Genomic DNA, 24,263 nt, shown 5'->3' with positions numbered 1-24,263 from the left:
CTGCCTACCGGTAGCACTTGTCTGCTGTCGTTGTATTTCAAGCACTCCATAATAATGTGCTTTACCGTCAGTTGAACACCACACGCATCGCACACCGGTGTTTCCGTTCCCTCCATCAGATGTTTGTGGGTCATCCTGGTGTGAATCTGAAATCTGAATCTGAAATCTGAATCTGAAATCTGAATCTGAAATCTGAATCTGAAATCTGAATCTGAAATCTGAATCTGAAATCTGAATCTGAAATCTGAATCTGAAATCTGAATCTGAAATCTGAATCTGAAATCTGAATCTGAAATCTGAATCTGAAATCTGAATCTGAAATCTGAATCTGAAATCTGAATCTGAAATCTGAATCTGAAATCTGAATCTGAAATCTGAATCTGAAATCTGAATCTGAAATCTGAATCTGAAATCTGAATCTGAAATCTGAATCTGAAATCTGAATCTGAAATCTGAATCTGAAATCTGAATCTGAAATCTGAATCTGAAATCTGAATCTGAAATCTGAATCTGAAATCTGAATCTGAAATCTGAATCTGAAATCTGAATCTGAAATCTGAATCTGAAATCTGAATCTGAAATCTGAATCTGAAATCTGAATCTGAAATCTGAATCTGAAATCTGAATCTGAAATCTGAATCTGAAATCTGTATCTGAAATCTGAATCTGAAATCTGAATCTGAAATCTGAATCTGAAATCTGAATCTGAAATCTGAATCTGAAATCTGAGATCTGAATCTGAATCTGAAATCTGAATCTAAAATCGGATCTTGAAATTTAAATCTGTTATCTGGAGCTGAAATCTGCAATCTGAAATCTGTAATCTGAATCTGAAATAATGGACGTGAATTTTAGAAATGTTGCCCATCCATTAAAATAAAATATCAAAAAAGAATCAAGCAATTCCTACAACAATAAAGCATTCATTTCGTTATCAGCATCAGCAATCAGCACAATCAATCAACAAACCACGCGGCGAGACGGCAGTTCCTCCTGCTGCTGGGTTGGGTGGTAGATTTGGTGAGCGACAAAAAGAGAGCTACATGATTTGTTTCTCCCGCAGCTACGTGAGGGGTGCGAGATTTGTACACCAACCTGTTGAAAACGTGGACCAAACTGGTTGAAATCTGGCAGCTTTCAGTAAATTCGAAAAACGTTGCCACAAATTTTCAAAACACCACACAAAATGTATGTCAATCGAAAGAGGAGATTCTAATGAATCTCTACACTCAGAAATGAAAAAAATATGAAAATTATTATATTTCAATAACTCCGATATTTCTCAGACATTAATATCCAGAAATATTAAAAAATAACTATTTCAGATATTTAAATTTATGCATCCGAATAATTTCTTGGCGTGTAATGATCCAATGCATAAAGTTATAAGGAATCTTCGAATACAAACTTAGCAGTACTAAATGTAGTATTAAAAAAGGAATTGAATTACCTTACACTACATGTTCAATAAATAAATAAATAAATAAATAAAATTTAATAACCGAGAAATTATATATTATTTTGTTCAAACAAACGCTTTGTGCGTTTGAGTCCCAACTAAACGGGTATGAGCGCATGCTAGATTCTTCAGTTGCTAAATGCCTTTCAACTTGACTGCATGCAGATTCCATTCTCTTCAAATATTTATCTGAATCATATTTAAAAAGGATGGACTCAATTGCAGCAAGTAATATTACCAGCAAAATGCATATGTTTTTATGCTATGGTCAATTATGCACATTGACCATAGAACATGAACGAAAATCAAACGATTTTCGTTTGGTTTTTCTGTTTATTTCTGCTTTAAGCGTTTGCCTTTACGTTACGGCTCAAACACGCTCAAACACGCAACGTACGCAAACTCTCGGGTCATATAGACCCGAACAGCCTAATTACGGATTTTTTTGAGGGAGCACTTCCGGTGGTCACAGGAAGTTGCCTGGTACTACAGATTGTGTATTTCGTGATTCCCCAGGGAGGTTTTTAAAATCAAATTTTTGCGATTTTTTCTCGAAGAGTTATGATGATTTGAATGTGCGCTTCGGGTCATATTGACCCGAACGACTTTGGAAGGTTAAAATTAAATCATTCACCATCAGGAGCGCATCAACAGACGGCTCCATCAAAGTTTTTTTTGCCGCATCTTAATCTTCGACATTGCGTTTTTGCCGATCAGCTGGGAGTAGATCTGTCGTACAGACCTACATCAAAGATAACGTCACTTCAAGATAATGAAGAAGGCTTTTCCACGAACAATCATTATTCTATATGGACTTTCAATGTATAGGCATCGCCATCTAAAGGGCCATTCACATACCACTTGGACAAGTTAAGGGGGTTATGCAAATGTCCACGGAGAGGGGGATTGGGGTTTCGGTCATGTCCAAGTGGACATACTTAATTCCAAAATATTTTCTAAAGGGGAATAAATATTAAGATCTTAAAATTGCAAAGCTTTCCAGTTTTAGTTTAAACAATAAGTAGCATAGTTACCACTTGAAAGCAAGGGATAAATATGATATTTTTAAGTTTCATTTATTTAATATCAGGAAATGGTTATTCGTTTTATTCAAAGTCAGCTATTTCAATAACAAAACTGGCCAAATGTAGTGTTTTATAACTGTCAAATTAGATTTAGGAAAAAAAACAATTTCAAATCTGTCCACGTGGACATCCGGGGAGGGGGGTAGGGACTTGACAAATGTCCACGCTTATCCACGGAGGGGAAGGAGGGGGTCAAAAATCTTATTTTTCTGTTCACGTGGTATCTGAACAGCACCTAAAGAGTTCCGTGCAACAAGATTCATGCTTCTAGCTTTGGAAACCAAAGTGTGTCTTGGGAAAAAACAAATCAGCATAAAATCTATATTTGTTAAAAGTTAGCACTGTACATCTACTATACTTTGAATGGTAAAAATATATTTTAATTCATTTTTCAGACAAATAGGTAATCTAATATTGTCATCCTGAAAACACTTAAATTGATTTTGAATTAAACAAAAACTCAGCTTTTCTTATTTTACTCTTTTCGAGGAAAAACTCATTCTTTGAATACTTAATTGGGATTCTATTTGCTCATAAAAACAAGCATGTTAAAAATGAAACCAACAGTGCGAATACGAACAACGGTTGCTTCGATAATTTTACATGTTATTAGACGTTGACGTTGTTTGTTGGATACTCAAACCATTGACCCCCATGGAGGGTGTACAAGGTTTTTCAGCGTCTAGAAAGGATTTTTGATAAGTTACATGGGTGTGCCTACATGCTCGGAGATATATAGATTTATCAGCCAGATTACGTGTTTATATGAACATAAATATGATTGTTCGGTTCTGATTCGAAAATACGATCAAGCCAACCATCAGATTATGCGTTGCCATGAAAAGACATATGGCTAATCTAGCGATACTTAAATCCAATAAGATGTCTGTTTTAACAGATATTTCCCCTAAATTTATAAAATCGTAGATCTAAAATTTGAAAAGGAATTAATTTAGGTAGGTGATTTTCGTTTTCATCATTTTTCTTAATGAAACGCATATATTTTTTCTATTTTTGTGGTCGAAATTAGCTTGGAGTTACCATGACGCTGAAAGAAAAATAGTTCCCATTAAAAGTCGATAGTTTAATGTGAATATTGGAATAACTTACACTCAGAAATGACAAAAATATAAATATATTATTTTTCATGTATGTTCATGCTTTATAGTGTGGACTAGGCTTAATAACCGAAATATTATCGTCGAGAAATATCCCGGTTATTTAAATTTTGAGAAACTTCTACGGCAGTTACATCTGGTGGTGGAAATCGAAATGAAACCAAACGCTTAAAGCAGAAATAAACAGAAAAAGCAAATGAAAATCGTTTAATTTTTGTAAAAGTTCTATGGTCAATATCGTATACAAAACAGATGCACTTTTCCTGTTAATAATTACTTGCTGCTACTGTTCCATCATTTTAAAGATGATTTAGCCACACATTCAAAAAGAATGGAATCTGCATGCAGTCAAGTTCAGGAACATTTTTTAACTGGAGAATCTAGCACGTGCTCATACCCGTTTAGTTGGGACTCAAACGCACAAATCACAAAGCGTTTGTTTGAACAAAATAATATCCCGGTTATTAAATTTTATGCATTGGATCATTACACGCCAAGAAATTATTCGGGTGCATAAATTTGAATAACTGAAATAGTTATTTTTAATATTTCTGGATATTAATGTCAGTGTAATTAAAACCGAGTCCGAGTAATTAAAACATAAAAATTTATATTTTTTTAAATTTCTGAGTGTGTACAGCCGAATCAACTTTACAATAACGCCAATTTGTTAGAGCAACTTCACTGGTGTTGGGAAAAAGTGGGTAGAAATTTTGTCACTTTTGGCACATTTTGAAAATTTTGCAATGCAAAAACATTTTCAAGATCTGTGGCCTTCAAGTTTTTTTACAACACGTGTTGTAGTTTCGTATGCTGTGATGCAAAAATAGCAATATTTCTATCACATACGGCTGAAATAGAAACAGTGCTGTAAAGAAATTCAACGCTCAAAGATCTTGAAAACATTTTTGCATGGTAAAAGCACTGATCATACTGACAGGACACTTAGAACAAAAATTCGATCATTTTCTGGCTAATTTTTTTCGTCAAATTTAGCAGGTTCGCAATATCGACGGCAGGTGGCGAACCTACAATTTTTTCGATAGAAATGCCCTGTAGGAAAAATGTACCTGTTTTGCACGATTTTATCGTCTGAAGCGCCGGTTTTTTGCGAAAGTCGGGTGGCACATTCTAACTGGGATAGCATTTCTTCAAATCAATCGATACGCACTCTGGAATCGATATTGCGTACTATCGATTCCAGAGTGCGTAAATTATTCAGAAAACGAAATCGACTGTCCAGTCAGTGGTAAAAGTTTCAAAATGTCAACATTTCTACCACTTTTTCCCAACACCAGTGAACTTGCTCTTAGTCGATATCGATGTTGATTTAGTGAAATTACGGCTTCAGAAATCTGTCATATGGAAGAGCTTTTTAACCGTGTGTAGTACATAATTTTAATTTCGGATACAAATTCAAAGAACTTTAATCGAAGCAATGTAAAAGTTGCGTTTCGATGTATAATTAACATGAAATCAAATATTTTTCGCAATAAAGTAAGTGAGGAAGTTAGTTTTATTTCTGATAGCTTGAAATTATGTTTGTTTGGAAAATGTATCCTGCTTTTGATAATTGAACACATAATCGGTATTCTTCTGTTTTGAAATCATGTTAGATTTGTTTCTAAATGGTCATAAGCACAAGGCATCACATCAAAATCAACATTATTTAGAGATATCAAAACTAGAATTACATACTTCTGTGTGCTTTATCTCCTGGGTCTTTATGCAATACGATCCGTCTTTTTGAAGCGCACAGCGGTCCAGAATCTACATCTTGAATAACAATTTTTATAGCATCTCCATCTAATGAAGTTTGTCTTCTAGGAGCCTCCAAATCTTCCAATGCAGGACATTGATATATAGGTACGATTGCATTATTTTGGTTGCTTTTAAAAGCAGGTATGTCAGGCCTGAAATTAAAAAAATGTGAAATTTATCCGTATGATTTTCAAAACTGGATTTGTCAATTTTTAAGTTTCTATATCTGGAGCACGATTTAAGAATATGTCAAACTATTACAGGGTTGTAAAAAAAGTTCATCTGTGCTATGAGTAATGTTCAACTCACAATTGGGATCCCCTCCTTTTGTTCCGCTTCTCATCTTCCGTTGATAAGCCTGTCTGCAGTAAATTATCGGATGTGGTCTCTTCATCTGTATCGTTCGTGGAAGAAGCCATTTTGAAAGGGGGTTTTCTTTGTCCCTGTGAATCTAAATCATTGACAGTGGGGATTACAGCGCCTGTCGCTCCGGGAGCAAAAACATCATAAGCAGATTTTCTGAAAAGATAAATTTTAAAAATTATACCTACATATGAATAACAATGAGTGATTTGAGTGATAAACAATTAAGATTCAAAATTCAGATTCCGGTATCGATTTTCGACTGTTAAATAAGTTTTTTGGAAATAGATTTTTCGGCTATCAGTCAACTTAAATAGCAAAGACGACTATTTATTTAAGATCCAACGTTTCGATCCTTATAGGATCATCATCAGGGACTGTAATTTTATTATATGTTAACACAGTTTTATAAAACAGTTCAACATTATAACATTGCTTACCGAAAAAATGTCGTCTTTTTGTTTTGGTTTGATTCGGCTGATCAGATAAAGCTGTCTTGTATATCTGTTACAATATTTTTCAAATAAATTTGGGTATTGTTGGGATAAAAGTTGTGTGTTAACTTACTGTGTACAAAATTTTGCGGTTGAAAAACGGATGCTGGTGAACATAAATCCAAAAATTGTAGGACAAATCAGTATACGTGCGAGAACGTTTGCCATTTAACAACCAACGAAAAAATCGCAGTCGATAATTCCAAAAAAGAACTCAGATTCAGAATCTAGATTCAAGATAAGCCGGAGAATTGACGAAGGACCGTTAAGTAAGTAAGTAGCATAGCTTTTCTTCAAAAATTAATAAAAGTATGTCAGAATATGCTTTTTTTCAAATTTCTTCCAAATTTTTAATACACAAACGAATAGCGAACCGTTGGCGCACACAGGAGTATTTCACCCAAAAACCTGGCAAAATTTTAAAATTAACTATTACTATGATACTTCTTGAATACATATGGCACCATATACCAGTCAGTTTATCAATATTTATTTTATTACGAACAGCAGCAGCTGTTGGAAATTCAATATTTTTAATCCACTGAAATTTCACAACAAGCCGTATAAAAATTGCTTCACTGTTCAACATATGATTTTAGGTTTTAAAAGTGATTTAACAACAAATTTAGAAATGGAGAATTTAAATTAACGTTAGAATGTTACATTTGTGGTTGCAAAAAAAAGTCATTCAGATACTTATGGAACATTTAAATTATTTACAGTTTTTAAAGCTTCTTTTTTGTTAAATAAGTGTTTTAGTTTATGTTTCCAGCAAACCTCAGCAACAAATTTTACAAAATGTGAAAATTCATAACTTCATGAACTATGTTCAGAAGAAAAAACTTCCAACATACTTTTGAACTAGTAATATTTTCAATGTTGGAGTTGAACAATTTATCTCCTTTTTTCAAATGCCTTCATTGCGCCATGTTTATTTTATTCAGTTGGTCATAAAAAATTAACAGTTTTCAAATTCTCGTTTAAAATTGTTTTTTCGTGCTTATTGTAAACAATTTATTTACCTAATGATACATTTTCATTACTGTTATATTCGTAGAAAATATTCAAAAATCGCTGTATTTGTAAAACTCTTGGATTTTTAGTTATGAGTTTTAAGACGAGTTTTTTCAAATTTATTTTAGACTAGCTGATCCCATACGAACTCCGTTTCGCATTTAATTTAGAATAAGTCATGATCAGTTTGAATGAATGTCAATTGGCAGGCATTTTCAGATGCATTTCCAAATGCATTAATTGTTAGGCAATAATTACAAAAATGTTGAACACGTAATACGGACGATCATTTTTTCTGTCGTATGCTACTAAATTTGAAATCAGGAATCAATTGACCGTGCCAAATTAAACCCCTTTCGATGGCCTCTTTTACAACCTTCGAAATCGATTATTCTTCCCCCAAAACTCCCGTGTGCAGATTTTCAAATCAATCCATTGCATAATATCGTCAACATCATAAAAAAACAGTGAATAGTTAATATGGAGAACCCTTTTATGCGGGCCCCTGACACAAAATTGGATAATTGGAATCAATTGTTCGTCCTTAATACTTCCTATGTGCAAATTTTCACCTCAATCCCATGTATAATAACCTCAATATCACAAAAAATTTTAAAAGGTAGCATGGACGGCCCCTGGCACTGAATTTGATTCCTGAAATCGATTGCACGTTATTCATCAATTTTCATCTGAATCCGATGCACAATTACGTCAATACAGCAAATAGCGATAAGTTAATATGGACGGTCCCTTTCGTTGGCCGCTCACAAAAAATTTGAAATCTGAAATCGATTGCCCGTCCCTAAAAGCTCTCGTGTATCAGTTTTCATCGGAATCTGATGTATAGTAACGTCAATATCGCAAAAACAGTGAAAAGTTCATATGGACGACCCCTTTTGCCGACCCCTGACCCAACATGCAATACCTGAAATCAATTGCTCATCTCTCAAAACCCCCACGTGCAAATTTTCATCTTAATCCGACAAAAAATAACATCAATATCGCGAAAACAATATTTGCCTTGTATGGACGACCTTCTTCAAAAGGCGTCATCCGGAAATCTGAAAACATTTTTCATCATTCCTGGTACTAATGAGCATCCACACTCAGAAATGTATAAAATATTAAAATAATTAGTTTTCAGGAATTGGGTTATTTCTCTGACAAAAATAAACTAAAACCATTAAAAAATAATAACTCACAATCATTTCTCATCGAGAAAAAATCCAATGCATTAAATTTATTAACTGCGATATTTTTTCCCTGACGAACGCTTTGTGTTTTGTGCGTTTGAGTCCCAGCTAACCAGGATGTGAGCACGTGCTAGATTTTCAGTAACGAGGCGGTCTTCAACTTGACTACATGTTGATTCCACCTTTTGTAAATATGGGATTTGATCATGTTACAAAAGGTAGGAATCAATAGCAGCAAGTTGTTTGTAACGGGAAAAGTGTCCCTCAATGTATGCGTTGGTCAATTATGCATATTTGGCCATAGAACTTTAACTAAAATCAAATGATTTTCGTTTGATTTTGTTTGGCTACACTCAGAAATGAAAAAAATATAAATATATTATTTTTCATGTATTTTCATGCTTTACCCTGCCCACTCACTGAGTTATTTCTCTGGGTGTAATTACTGGGATATTTCTCGCCGAGAAATATCTCGGTTATTAAATTTTATGCATTGGGACTATTCGGAAGTGACATCTGGTGGTTGGGGAAAAAAGTTTAGTCGGAGCTTATAACAAACACTTAGAGCAGAACTACACTCAGAAATTTAAAAAAATATTAAAAGTATTATGTTTTAATTACTCTGGCATTTGACTGACATTAATATTCAGAAATATTAAAAAATAACTTTTTCAATTATTTAAATTTATGCACCCGAATAATTTCTTGGCGTGTAATGATCCAATGCATAAAATTTAATAACTGAGATATTATTTTGTTCAAATAAACGCTTTGTGATTTGTGCGTTTGAGTCCCAACTAAACGGGTACGCTCAGAAATAAATAAAATATCAAACAATTAATTTTTAGGTATTTTCACGTTTCTCCCTCTTTACGCACACGGATATTTCTCATGGTGTAATTACTGGGATATTTCTCACTGAGAAATATTTCTGCGATTAAAATTTATGCATTGAGAAATGGGATGATTGTTATGGAAGCGACATCTGGTGGTCAGAAAAAATAGTTTGGGCCGGGACGTAAAGGCAAACGCTTAAAGCAGAAATAATCAGAATAAGCAAACGAAAATCGTTTGATTTTCGTATAAGTTCTATGGTCAATGTGCATTATTGACCATAGCATACAAAACAAATGCACTTTCCCTTTAATAATTATTTTCTGCTATAGATTCCACCCTTTTCAAAGATGATTCACAAATTCGAAAAGAAGGGAATCTGCATGCAGTCAAGTTGAGCGGCATTTTGCATCTGAAGAATCTATCACGTGCTCATACCCGTTTAGTTGGGACTCAAACGCACAAATCACAAAGCGTTTGTTTGAACAAAATAATATTTCGGTTATTAAATTTTATGCATTGGATCATTACACGCCAAGAAATTATTCGGGTGCATAAATTTAAATAACTGGAATTGTTATTTTTTAATATTTCTGGATATTAATGTCAGTCAAATGTCAGAGTAATTAAAACATAATATTTTTAATATTTTTTAAATTTCTGGGTGTATGAGCACGTGCACTCAGAAATAAATAAAATATCAAACAGTTATTTTTTAGGTATTTTCACATATCTCCTCTTTACGCACACGGATATTTCTCATGGTGTAATTACTGGGATATTTCTCACTGGGAAATATTTCTGCGATTAAAATTTATGCATTGAGAAATGTCATGGAGCGACATCTGGTGGTCAGAAAAAAAAGTTTGAGCCGTAACGTAAAGGAAAACGCTTAAAGCAGAAATAATCTGTAAAAGCAAACGAAAATCGTTTGATTTTCGTTCATGTTCTATGGTCAATGTGCATAATTGACCATAGCATAAAAACATGTACATTTCGCTGGTAATATTACTTGCTGCAATTGAGTCCATCCTTTTTAAATATGATTCAGTTAAATATTTAAAGAGAATGGAATCTGCATGCAGTCAAGTTGAAAGGCATTTAGCAACTGAAGAATCTAGCATGTGCTCATACCCGTTTAGTTGGGACTCAAACGCACAAAGCGTTTGTTTGAACAAAATAATATATAATATCTCGGTTATTAAATTTTATGCATTGGATCATTACACGCCAAGAAATTGTTCGGATGCATAAATTTTAATATCAGAAATAGTTATTTTTTAATATTTCTGGATATTAATGTCAGAGAAATATCGGAGTTATTGAAATATAATAATTTTCATATTTTTTTCATTTCTGAGTGTGCTAGATTCTTCAGTTGTTGCAAAATGCCGCTCAACTTGACTGCATGCAGATTCCATTCTTTTCGAATATGTGAATCATCTTTAAAAAGGATGGAATCTATAGCATCAAAGAGTTGGTAAGGGGAAAGTGCATTTGTTTTGAATGCCATGGTCAGTAATGCATAGAACTGGTACGAAATTAAACGATTTTCGTTTGCATTTTCTTATTATTTCTGCTTTAAGTGTTTGCCTTTACGTCCCGGCACAAACTTTTTTTTCTCACCACCAGATGTCGCTTCCATAACAACCTCTCAGTTCTCAATGCATAAATTTTAATCGCAGAAATATTTCTCAGTGAGAAATATCCCAGTAATTACACCATGAGAAATATTCTTGTGCGTAAAGAGGGAGAAACGTGAAAATATCTAAAAATTAATTGTTTGATATTTTATTTATTTTTGAGTGCACTGAAAATCCGGGTACAACCTGACGGAGGACCACGAAAACAGATGAAATTTCAATTAGTGAAAAAATCGCGCAAAGTAGCCAACTTTGAAAAATTCCAGTAAATTCAATTTTTATTGCATCGAAAATCTAAAGACAGCCAAATGTTAAAAATATTTCTTGTCTTCAAGATGTTGGCATGAACTTCAGCTTTCATATGCATAAGGCAAATATTTTTTTGGACGTGTAACATATGAACTACAGCAGTTTTCGTGAGGCATGTTTTTTCGGATTTTTTTCTTTCATGCTGAATAACGAGAAAACTGGTAACTTTAGCTGTATATAATGTTCTAAACATATTTTACTGACATTATTTTTTGTTTTTTGATTGATTTTTCTATTGATATAAGTTTTAAATGAAGTTAATAATAATTCAAACGACTTAAATAGATTTTACTTTTGTGGTGTCAAAATGACACCCAAAGTCGGAAAAGGGAGTTTTTTTGTCCAGGCTTCGTCCATAAAAAAAAGTACAGATGCAATATTGAAGAACTTTTGAATTTATTTAGGGTCCCCGAGGAAATTTTTGTATTTTTAAGCTTCTGAAAAAAGTTACAAGCCTTCAAACTTGCAATGGTGTCAAAATGACACCCTAATGCGGATAAGGGCTAAACTACACACAGCGCGTCAGCGCTAACCATGCAGTCTCTCTTTCGGTACTTTCTTAGCACTCTCCCGCCTTTCGGATCCTTCTCTGATTGGCTGCAAGGATTAAATAATAAATAACGACTTCAAATATCTTGGTAAGGTTAAGTTAAGGCAAAAAGGAAAGAATATAATTAATTCAATAGTTTACGCCTAATGGAGAAGTGTTCCGGGCTTTTTGATGACATATCTCCATCGAATAAAACGTTTAATTATCGTTTTATTACAGTACTTCTGCGCTAATACTAACTAATAATTACGAAGAAATTTCAATGAAACACTCATGTGACTCATATGCGAATATTCTTAACCCTCTAACAGAGATTATTCGCAAATGAGTCTCTGGTGCTAAAGTTATCGGCAAGTGGCAAGTACTTTTCTAAAAATTTTTTTTCATTTGTTTACCATTCTTTTTGATGACAGAAGAAAATTATCAAAAGATTTTGATTTCCAAACTGATTTCAATCAAGGTTTATTCACCAAGTGGGATGTGTTTTCCAGTGTTTTCCAAAAACTTTGTTTTCATTCCTGTGAAATTGCTGCAAATTTATCATACATCTTCATCATTTAATTCAATGCGTGTTACGGATACGAAGATAACAACGACCAAAAGTCTGCGGGATTCAAGACAAAGAAAGAGATTTCTCCCGGGAACATCTTCCTAGGTAATAAACGAAAACAGTGCTATTGATATTGTTGTGCATATAGAAAAAAGTATTGAAAAAAGTTTGTTATTTTATTACCGAAACAAAATATTTTTAGTTACCAGTTACCTACTTATTAATGTTTTTTGTGACTAAGAACCAAATTTCTTCGGAATCATTTCGATACTATACGTTCAATTTTTATGTAAATTAATGTTTTAAGAGTTAAATTATTGATTTACTTCATTTTCTATCTATTCTTCCCTTTAATTGTAAGCTCTGGCGCTGAATTTTGATCATGGGACTCATATGCGAATATTTTTCACATGGGACACATAAGGGAGCATATTTTTCCGAAATTTTGGGAACAAACTTCGAACAAAAACTTGTTTTATAGGTAAATTGGAGCACAAAGAAGCGTTTTCCATCGAAAACTCAAAAACGATGAAAATGCACATGGGACTCATATGCGAATAAGGGCAGTATAGATATCGCTCTATTAGGATATATTGACAGTTTTACACGAACATCACCTTAGCAGGAGGCCTCAGCCCTAACCTCAAACCATGGGAGAACAGAATCAATTTTTGAGAAGGGCGCACGATAAACGCGATTTTGCGGTACTAATATCAACAAAATCGCCCTGTGGAAAAGCGACACACAGATGCTCGTGTTTTGATTTTTTTGGGTGTTCAGGGCTGCCAAGTGCATTGATATTTGGAAAATGATTATATTTTTTTATAATTGCATTTTTATTGAAAAACGTTTTCATGAGTACTAAGAATTTGCAACTTTCCTGTAGATTGTTATTAGAATATGAAATTAAACGCAACATTTATCTGAACTGAATAACAACTGTCTGTATCGCACACTTAAACGATGTAGCGAATTATGTGGATATAAATATTGAAAATAATCAGAGCATGCAGGCTATTATTTTCATAGTCAACATAAACGTGGCTTTCATTAATTTGCTTTTTTTGTAACAGTGAATTATTTTGCATTCGTTTACTAGTTAGAAACAACTCTTTTTAATTTACCGAGCAGTACATGTCGATGTTTTAAATTCACCTTGAAAATTCATTAGCGAAAGATGGCTTAAGACGCCACGTAATGAATTCAAACGTTTAGCTGTTGATTGTTTAAAAATTTAATGAATTCAGATATATTATAATTAGTTTAAAACAAACAAATACTGATTTTAGTAACGCACCTAGCATCACTGGTGAGGCCGTCAGCTGATCAAAGTTTGAGGTTATGGCTGAGGCCAATTTTTCGCCAATAAAGGTATATACGGACGATAGTATTGACGAAAAATTGGCCTCAGCCATAACCTCAAATTTTGATTTGCTGGCGGCCTCACCAGTGATGCTAGGTGCGTTACTAAAATCAGTATTTGCTTGTTTTAAACTAATTTTAATATTTCTGAATTGATTAAATTTTTTAACTATCAACAGCTAAACGTTTGAATTCTTTACCAATCCATAAATGGATGAAGATAAGCTATCTTTTGTTAATGAATGTTCAAGGTGAATGAAAAACATCTGAAATATATTTTCATGTACTACTCGGTAGATTAAAAAAGAGTATTGTTTCTAACTTCTAAACGAATGCAAAATCATTCACTGTTACAAACAAGCTTAAGTGAAAGCCCCGTCTTTGTTTAATTTGAAAATAATCGCCTGCATGCTCTGACTATTTTAAACAAATCCACATAATTCGCTTCTTCGCTTAAATGTGCGATACAGTAAGTTGTTCTTTCGTTCAGATAAATGATGCGTTTAATTTCACATTCGAATATAAATCTACGGGAAAGTTGCAAATTCTCAGTACTCATGAAAAGGTTTTTCAATAACAATGCTTTTAATTGCATAATCATCGTTTTCCAAATATCAATGCACTTGGCAGCCCTGAACACCCAAAACAATCAAAACACGAACATCTGTGTATCACACACACACACACAGGGCGAATTTGTCGATTTTAGTACCGGAAAATCGCGTTTATCGTGCGCTCTTCTCAAAAATCGATTCTGTTCTCCCATAGTTTGAGGTTAGGGCTGTGGCCTTCTGTTAAAGTGGTGTTCGTGTAGAACTGTCAATATATCCTAATACTATCGCCCGTATATACCCTTATAGAAGCAAAACTTTTAAAGAGAAGTCTTATTGAAATTTCACGAGGTGCTCCAGATTGACGAAAGAATACGTGAAATAAACACAGGAACTTCTGAAGAAACCTGGCAAAGCGGCTGAAATGCAGAATCTTTTTGAAGCACATTACATAAGAGAAACTACAAAAATTTGTTGATGCAAATTTAAGTAGAAATTAGTAGGGGGAGTTGGGTAACGTTGGCCATGGGGAAACGTGAGCCATTCTAAATATCTCAGCTGTGAGCTAAGATAAAAATCTCAATCCAACTGTCATCGTCGTCGCTTTGCGTAAGCATGTTTCTCTGTATGTTGTTGATTACGTAAAATGCTTCTTGTTTTTAACTAGCCTAGAAAAATGTACTTACATGATTAGACAAATTGCATTCGTGGGAGACCTGAAGAACATAACAAAACTATATTCATACGCTTATGATCTTATTTTGTCATGTTCTTTCACGTAGAAAAGAAATTTTTGATGAAACCTCAATAAATCACACAATAAATGCGACAAAGAAAGGGTACTCAGAGTATACCTATGTAGTTACTATACAACGATACAACTGCCGAAACGCCAAATGCTGTCGCAATCCAATTCTCGACATATTTTCAGAGCGTGCTTAGCACTAACTCACCACCTCTATGCGAATCATACCTAAGTAGCTTGCCGAATCGTGACTTCAACCTTCCTCCGCTGAATTTTTCCTCGGAAGCTGTCTACGTTAGATGAAAAAAAGGACCTGGATTAGATGGTATTCCTTCAATTCTGGTTAAGAAATGCGCCGATCCGTTATCCGTACCAATTGCGATTAGTTTTAACCAAGCGTTAACAGAATGCACTTTTCACTCCAATCCTCAAATCCGGCGACTTACATCGTGTGGAAAACTACCGAGGGATTTCGATTCTAAGATTCGAGAGCCTCGTTAAAGACGTGCTGTATCAATCAGTGCATCACTGTATTTCTGAAGATCAACATGGATTCATGTAACTAGGCTGGACAAACGTCAACAAATGGATGCAGTTTATGGAGACTTGAGCAAGGCTTTTGATAGAGTAGCGCACAAACTTGTCATCAAAAAAATGTGTCGGATAGGATTACCTAATTGGCTTTGCAAATGGGTCAACTCATATCTCGTAGACCAAACTGCTTACGTACGACTGAACAACGTGAACTCGACACCTTTTCGAATCACTTCTGGAGTTCCATAAGGAAGTCATCTGGGACCTTTGATCTTCGTACTTTTTATCAATGATCTATGCGCTGTTATTTAATCGGAGAAGCTGGTGTACGCCGACGATCTCAAAATTTATCGTACAATAGTTTCATTAGTTGACTGCTGTGCTCTCCAAAAAGACATCGATTCAATTCTAACGTGGTGTCATCAGAATGGTATGGCTTGGCTCCTAATATTTCCAAATGAAGTGTAATATCTTTCACTCGTAAACGTCAACCTTTGAACTTCGAGTACAAAATGTCTTCGTCTACTATAAGCCGCAATTCCATCGTCAAAGACCTTGGCATAATTTTGGATACCAAGCTCACTTTCTCGCAGCATATCTTGACTACAATAGCTAAGGGCTCTGCGCCAGATACCATGGAACGACGCCTTGAACTCCCGCTCTACGAAAATCTGTTGAATCTTCTGACGCTGGCATCAAGACGCATCCTCCTTCAACGGCTCTTCATTTTCGATACTCTAAAGAATAATGTGGACTGCCCAGAATTGTTATCGTTACTTCCTTTCAACGCTCCTGTAAGATCAACTCGGACGTAGGAATTGCTCAGACTTACTACTAGACGAACCCGATACGGACAAAACTACCCTTTGGATACATGTTGTGCTCGTTTCAATACAATTCAATACAATTGATTTTTAATATTTCTAAGGCTGGTTCAAAAGTAGAATAGATAGTTAGTGTTAGTGATATGTGTAAATATCTCTAAATATCTGCAAGATAAAATAAATAAATTCATCAATCTGGGGCCACCTATATTTTGGAATTTTTATACACATTCAGAACATAAAATAGTTTTTTCCTACCTACAAATATTTTTCATGCCTAATAAAGAGTTGTGAAAATATTTTGTCCATTTTTTTCTTATGCGATAGAGACGAACATAAATCCTACATAAGGAATTTTGCCGAAACGTTCGCAAGCCAGGAATTTGGAACTATTCGATCATACACATCTCTCCTTTTTATTTCCTCGTCAGAAACTGCTTCAAAATAACTAAATGAATTATGAAATTTCAGTTTTGGGTAAAGTCATAAACTGTGCACGTTATCTAGTTTATTTTTTATTTGGTGGCCCACGTTTCCCCACAATTTTTCAAATTCAGAAAAAATTACTATTTTTTAAAAACAGTTAGAACTCGGGAAATTCATCTATTTAAAAAATAAAAAAAAAGCCTAATGATACCTGATGTAGAAAACCTTTCCATTTTTTTCTTTTTATCCTTTATAATAAAAAAGTTATGAAGCAAAGAAAAAAAGTGGTCCATGATACCCCACACTACCTATAATAAAGTTGTAAGAAAATAAAAGGATTTTCATTCGAAAAATTTAATGACATAAATATAATTCAAGGTGGAAGATCATATTTGAAATACTCCAAGATTTCAAACGTTTGACTGACTATTAACATCAACAAACACTTTTGACCAACTTTTGGTTCTGTATACTCCTGTGTGCGGCGATGCATTTTCATGAGCGTTTCAAGGAGTGAACGATTTTGTTAGTCCTTGGATACGCTTGATATGACCTGCATTCGGACATTAACTTGCCATTTAGACTAGAGCAACAGTTGCTCTTACGTACAGAATATTCTGAAAAATATTTTGGAAAAATCGGTCGAGTCTTCTAATACCGTAGTACGACGATACTATAGAAAATGAATCTTGAGATATACCTACTGTAAATATATTTTTATTGAAAATTACCTTCGGGGCATCGGTGCAGGCAGAATTAAGCCAGATTCTTTTGTGTTACATTCATGCTGAATTGATTTAATTTCTTCATCGTAACTACGCTGTCTTGGCATGCGCATCGATGGTCTTCTTGAGGCAATCCTGGATGCAGCTGATTCTAAATCGGTGCGTCTTGGGGGACTTGCGGACCGACTTGGAGCCGCACTGTGATCCCTTCTCCATTCTGTATCCGAACTTTTTGTGACTTTAAGTTTTTCGAGTTCTTTCAAAGAAGCAGGAGAAACATCAGAATGCCTTCTTAATTCAGGACTTCTCGGAGGCGCTAAAGCTATACTGTTGCCAGTCCCTAAACATTGTGAAGATAAGCCAAGCTTTACATCGGAGTGGCGTCTCTGTAATGATTCTAACAATGGAACTTCAAGAATTGAGTCGGTGGATTCTTGAGGTAAAAATATTCTGGAAGCAGTTTTCCTGCGACAAACACTACAGCGCCATGAAACCTGAAAAAAATTGAAAATATATTTGTTCAATCATAATTCATAGATACCTATCAGAGTAAATTGCAATCAAGGCCGGAATAAGAGGGGTAATAGAGGTAATTGCTCGGGTTCCCTGTTAGGGAGGCCCCCCGAGGGGGAAAACATATTAACACCACACTGCTTTGTGAGGTAGGAAAGCAGAGAAGGAAGTCAAATTTTAAAGTCTGTATCAAAACGTGGAATATAATAGTTAAAGGAGGCCCCGCATTTGAATTTATTTTTGAAAGACACAAAATTGAAAATATTCGTTGGTAAAATTATGATGAGTTCACCTCATCTTGATTAAAATAACTCGAAAACGAAAAAAAATACATATTTGAAAATTTTCTAAATTGAAGATTAGAAAACGCACTATTCGCGAGAATTTTTCATCGGATGGTTCTAACAATTTTTATCTTTAAGTTTTGTGTAAAAAACACGTTTCTTCAAACAACTTTACGTCTTAATTTATCCAAAAATTATTAAATTTCATATTTCTCAAAAATAAATGATGAAAATTTCTTTCAAACTCAACAAAACAAAAAATTGAAGAGATTTATCGATCAACAGGGAATATTTAAAAAATCGGAATATATTCGGATTTGAATAAAACATTTAAATTGAATTAACTAATCGTGATAACCAGACACGCTTTCGGCAAGACTATGAACAAAATAGCATTGTCATGAAAATGTGTTTCCTACGTATGTTTGAACCTGAAATAAGAAGTGGTTTTGATTTCAGTGATGATAGTTTCGATGTTTTTCAAACATTTTATTTTATCTTCTTTAATATATTTAATCGGTAATATAATATGAAAATCATTGAGATTTTTGTTTTCAATTTATCTGTTTTGAAAGAATGTTTTACTAATATATTTTTATAAATTTAAACTTTCTTTGTTATATTGTTAACAAAATACAATAAACAATTTCTGCTACGACCTTTATTATTAGGCTTTAAAAAAGGAAGAATTTGGCCGTTTTCTGGCTTTTGTCACTTTGCTTTTCCAATACTTTCCGCGTATAATTCAATTTCATATAAGTAAAAATATGTAAATTCTTGCTATCGAAACTATCTTCTTTAGAAAGATAATTAAAAATCAATCCTATATAGAGTAGTTATTGCCTGAGTGCATTTCGAAAAGTTTATCTCGATTTCTCCAAAAAAAAAGTACAATTTCCAATATAAAAAAACTTAAACAGGGATACTGATGTATAATAAAGCTGTTCATAAACCTGTTTTCAATTTGAATGTAATTGTATATTGCCCTGGAATAGTTTAGATAAAAATTTAAATGATGATGATGATGATTATTTCTTTTTTGTTTTTTTTTTTTAAAGTTGAAACTTTGTTCTTTATTTTAATATGTAACTCGATGCCGTATTCTGCTTAAAAACTATAGTTTAAATTGTTTGAAATTGGTGAAAATCTGTGATTTTTTATGTCAAACTATTCTTGCTATAACTTTGACCATATATTTTGTAAATTTAATATGTTCGAAATTAATAAAAATTTATGAAATTTCAAAAAAATTGATGTATTTGTTTAACGTTTATCTTGAACTTTATTTTTCAAAAATTATTTACCCTAACTTCCCCTACTAAGTAAGTTGCTCAAAATATCGAATTTTTCAAAATCTTTGATAGATGGCCTATTAATCTCGTTTCCAAAAATATAAATATGAAAATTTTTATCCAAGAAATAAAAAATGAGGTTTTGTCACAACTTTTATACGATCTGCCCCACAGTGTATCGAAAATGATGAATGAGGAATACTTGATACCCGCTCGGAGATACTTGATCCCTTAGCTATATCTCGAAACTGGAATGACTTACAACACAGAAAAAATTTTGACTATTAAGTGTCACTGAAAACTGCAACCTTTAAAATAAATCAACCTGTAATTGAAAAAACCTGTAATTTTAATTTGTTTTCCTTGAAAGTTATTCGAAAATCATTTATTATTACACGGTGAAATAAGACGACAGTTGTTCCAATTATTTCAGCTTGTTATACCAATAATCGAAATGCAGTTGATTTTTTCGCATTCAATTACTATTATAATAGATTCAACTACAAACTTCTAACTGTCCTTACGCAATCATCTATCAATATAATGCATTCAACTGTATGATTTATTTTATGCTTTCAACTATAAATACAATAGATTCAACTACAAATTGCTGATTGACCTTATGCAATCAACTATGAATATATTAGATTCAATTGTAATGGTATAATTGATTCGATTGTGATGGTATAATTGATTCAACTGTAGATTGTAACGGGTACACTATCTATTAGTAGAACCAACAACAGAAATTCCTTTATAACATTTAAATTAATTATTTAAGAGCCAATTAGAAACTAAATAAAATGAAACAATAACAATAAAAATAATTATTCATAAAATACCTCCACTTAGAACATAAAATTCAAATAAAGATTTCGAAGAGTAAAATCAACGAAGAAAATCCTCCCGCCAGGTACCACCCTAAAACAATCATTAACTTGATCATCATTAAAATCAAAGCGCGCCTGTAGATGTATTCGATCACCCGCACATTTTTGGAGTAGAAAGTATGGTTTAGAGAGTCATCTTCCAGATGATCACCGACTGCAAGCTTGTTGTGCATCAGGTGAATGACCTCTTTCGGGATGCCTTTGTGCACCTAGGTTTGGAAGAGAAAAGGTTTGGTCTTTGGACTCGGGTTTGGAAGGGGAAGACAAGGCTGCATTGTAAAATCGCGGAAAAGAGAGTTGTTTGTTTAACTTCTCGATTAGGTCTTCGTATCGGGTAGTTCCGGTACGAAGTTGAACTAGATCAAGAAGGCTGTTTTCAAATGCGACTTCCTGAACCACTTAATCTTGAAGTTCAGTTGGGTGAAGATCGTTAAATTCGCGTGGTAATTTTTTTCCACCTGTGATCCGTGAACCAGTGTTCTGGTTATTAATTAGCCCTTTTTGTGTTTTCCGCTTAGCTCGCAGTTAAAGTAAAAATAGCGCAGGGAAGTGTAGTGCTAAAAAGCGTAGGAAAAGTGCTGACTCAGTCAGGTAAGGTGTGAAACGCTAGCTCGCCGAACGAGTCGTGAAACCCCGTTTGTTTCTTGTGACAGGTTCGAGAAACCCACTACAGCTTCCTCCAGCAGCCGTTACATCGACCGTTGATCCCACCGTGACGACTTGGAAATCCGCCAAGGCAGCCCGAAGGCCATCAGGAAACCGCCGGGGCGAAAAGACGTTTTGGAGCACGTACGCAGAAGCGCCAAAGGTATCAAGCCAGCGGGATTTCCTTAATTTTTGAAAACAACGAACATTCCTGACAGAATTTCGTTCGACTGCATTCCAGCCGCCCCCGCGGGTAACTTCGCAACGACGAAATCTTCGACCAGCTGTGGCAGCCGGGAGATCTCGGCAAAAAGTTTTGCTGAACGCATGGGATCACATTAGATCCTACCACGCGTTCAGCCATTATCACCTGCATGGTTCATCATCTTCACCGATAGCCCGTCACCAGCACATCTGCCGGGAGAGCACATCGGCGGTTCACCGCACTTGGCAGCAGAACCAGGGAAACATCAAAAACCCCCGTTAGTATAAGGAAATAACGTGAGTACTCACCTATGGCCAACTTTGTTTATTAGCGATGGTTCGCTCAATGTACATGTACAATTTTTATGAACGGCATGCAACTATAGCCGCTTAAGTTGCAATTTGCAAATTTCGTCCTACGACAATTTTTGGACATGCAATCGATGTGATTTGGACTGGCGAGCCGGAAAAGTAGCCAATTTTCACCCCCGCAAAGAAAAATCAAACCATTTGCATGAAGAAATTTTCATCATCGAGCGCATCGTAAAGCGAACGAACAACCAAGCGTCTCAACCAGCAATAGCAGTTGAAAATCAAAACCGAAACGAAATTGTAAAACTAACACACGACAGTGGAGGCCGAAATAAAAGGGACCCAATGAATGCTAACTAAATCGTCTCAGGCATTTTGGACCGGAAACACTAGAGGGACGATGACATAATTGGGGCATTGGGAAGGGGGTCACAGGCTATTCGTTGTTGCGTTTACTTTCTTTACAGCGGTGATTGGCTGCGAATCCAATTACGGTCTTTTCTCATTCCTGGGCAAGTTAAGAGGGTGGGAATTCGTCCGTTAGTTTTCAGACTTCTCTAGTTCAACTTTTTAGCGAAAACGAATAATCCCCCTTTCCGTGATTTTGCGAGCTGTTCTCGTTTTCGGGGCGGATTCGAATTCGAAGCCGAAGTACGGATCCCTTTTCAGAGACCCTTCTGCTTCTTTCCCAAAATAGGGAACCAAAAAGGAACTCACGTCCGAGTCTCATTCAGCTGGGCAAACCAAGACTAGGTGGGTGGTCTTCCGTAAGGAAGTGGCGCTTAAGCCACCCGCTAACAAAACGGAAGTGTGTCGGGGCTCTCGTTATAAGATATGATAGATTCAACTACAATTGTATGATTGATTTTAGGCATTCAACTATAAATATAATAGATTCAACTGTAGCGGTATAATTGATTCAACTGTAAATATGATAGATTCAACTGTAGTGGCATAATTGATTCAATTGTCAATATGATAGATTCAACTACAATTGTATCATTGATTTTAAGCACTCAACTATAAATATAATAGATTCAACTGTAGTGGTATAATTGATTCAACTGTAAATATGATAGATTCAACTGTAGTAGTATAATTTATTCAATTGTAAATATGATAGATTCAACTACAAATGTATGATTGATTCTAGTTATTGAACCATAAATATTCTAGTTATTGAACCATAAATATAGTAAAAGAAAAACAGCGGAGGAACCAGGACGTGGATATCGGGATTTCCGGTCAGGTTTTCTAGCATCATGGCGGCTAAAACGAACTAATGATAACTTCCAAAATAAACAGAAATTAAATGTACAATATTTTAGTTGACCTCAGTGAATCAATTATAGAAATAAAATTGAATCTATCATATTTATAATCAAATCAATCATATTATTATAATTGAATCTATCATGTTTATAATTAAATTAATCATATTATTATAATTAAATCTATCATATTAATAACTAGCTATCCCATACGAACTCCGTTTCGCTTTCAATTTAGAATACGTCATGAACAGTTTGAATGAATGTCAATTGTCAGGCATTTTCCAGACGCATTTTCGAATGCATTGTTGAGCAATCATTACAAAAATGTGGAACACGTTATATGTTCGATCACTTTTTCTGTCGTTTGCTACAAAATTTTAAATCAGGAATAAATTTACAGTTCCAAAAAAAAAACCCGTTTATGAATTTTGTCTTGATGCAATACAAACTCACGTTATTGTTGCTGAGACAAATTTAACAGTTAATATGGAAGACCCCCCTTTTTGCCCTTTGATATAAATATTAAAATCAGTAATCAATTGACCGTCCGAACCCCCGTGTATAAATGTCGAATCGGTCATTGCAGATTGGAGGCCTCTTTTACGAAATTTGATTTCTGAAATCTATTGCCCTCCCCTCAATACTCCCGTGTGCAAATTTTCAAAACAATGCATCGTATGATAACGTCAATATCGCAAAAAATCAGTGAAAAGTTAATATGGACGACCCCTTTGGCCGTCCCCTGACCTAAAATTGGATAATTGGAATAATTGTTCGCCCTTAATAATTCCTATGTACAAATTTTCACCTCAATCCGAAGTATAATAACGTCAAAATCACAAAAAAATGAAAAGGTAACATGGATGACCCTTTTGCCAGTCACTTACACTGAATTTCATACCTTAAATCGTTTGCACGTTATTTAAAGTTCTCGTGTACCAATTTTCATCTGAATCCGATGTATAATAACGTCAATATCGCAAAAATAGCGAACAGTCAATATGGACGACCCCTTTGGCTGGTCCCTTACACAAAATTTGATACCAGCAATACATTGCATGTCCCTAAAAATATTCGAGCGCAAATTTTCTCCTCAATCCGATGAATAATAACGTAAATATCACAAAAATATTGAAAAGTTAATATGGACGACCCCTTTTGCCGACCCCTTACACAAAATTGGATACCTGAAATCGATTGTTTGTCATTCGAAACTCTCGTGTACCAATTTTCATCTGAATCCGATTTATAATAACGTCAATATCCCCCTTTGGCTGACCCCTTACACAAAATTTTATACCAGCAATCG

General features: G+C 34.4%; 1 protein-coding gene across 1 annotated transcript in view; it reads right to left on the bottom strand.

The window, feature by feature from the left end:
• The window catches only part of LOC129752899 (regulating synaptic membrane exocytosis protein 1), a 243,286-nt gene that overhangs the window by 155,646 nt on the left and 63,377 nt on the right, over nucleotides 1-24,263 (bottom strand). Inside the window, exons 6-8 of the mRNA XM_055748687.1 lie at nucleotides 17,547-18,034; nucleotides 5,733-5,942; nucleotides 5,361-5,575 (exon numbers count right to left, since the gene is read on the bottom strand). Of these exons, the coding sequence (XP_055604662.1) occupies nucleotides 5,361-5,575; nucleotides 5,733-5,942; nucleotides 17,547-18,034 (913 nt within the window). The remainder of the gene's footprint in view (nucleotides 1-5,360; nucleotides 5,576-5,732; nucleotides 5,943-17,546; nucleotides 18,035-24,263) is intronic.

This window comes from Uranotaenia lowii, chromosome 3, assembly GCF_029784155.1.
Source record: "Uranotaenia lowii strain MFRU-FL chromosome 3, ASM2978415v1, whole genome shotgun sequence".
NCBI lineage: Eukaryota > Metazoa > Arthropoda > Insecta > Diptera > Culicidae > Uranotaenia > Uranotaenia lowii.
Note: the sequence above shows the minus strand (reverse complement) of the source record. Positions and strands in the feature narration are given on the sequence as shown.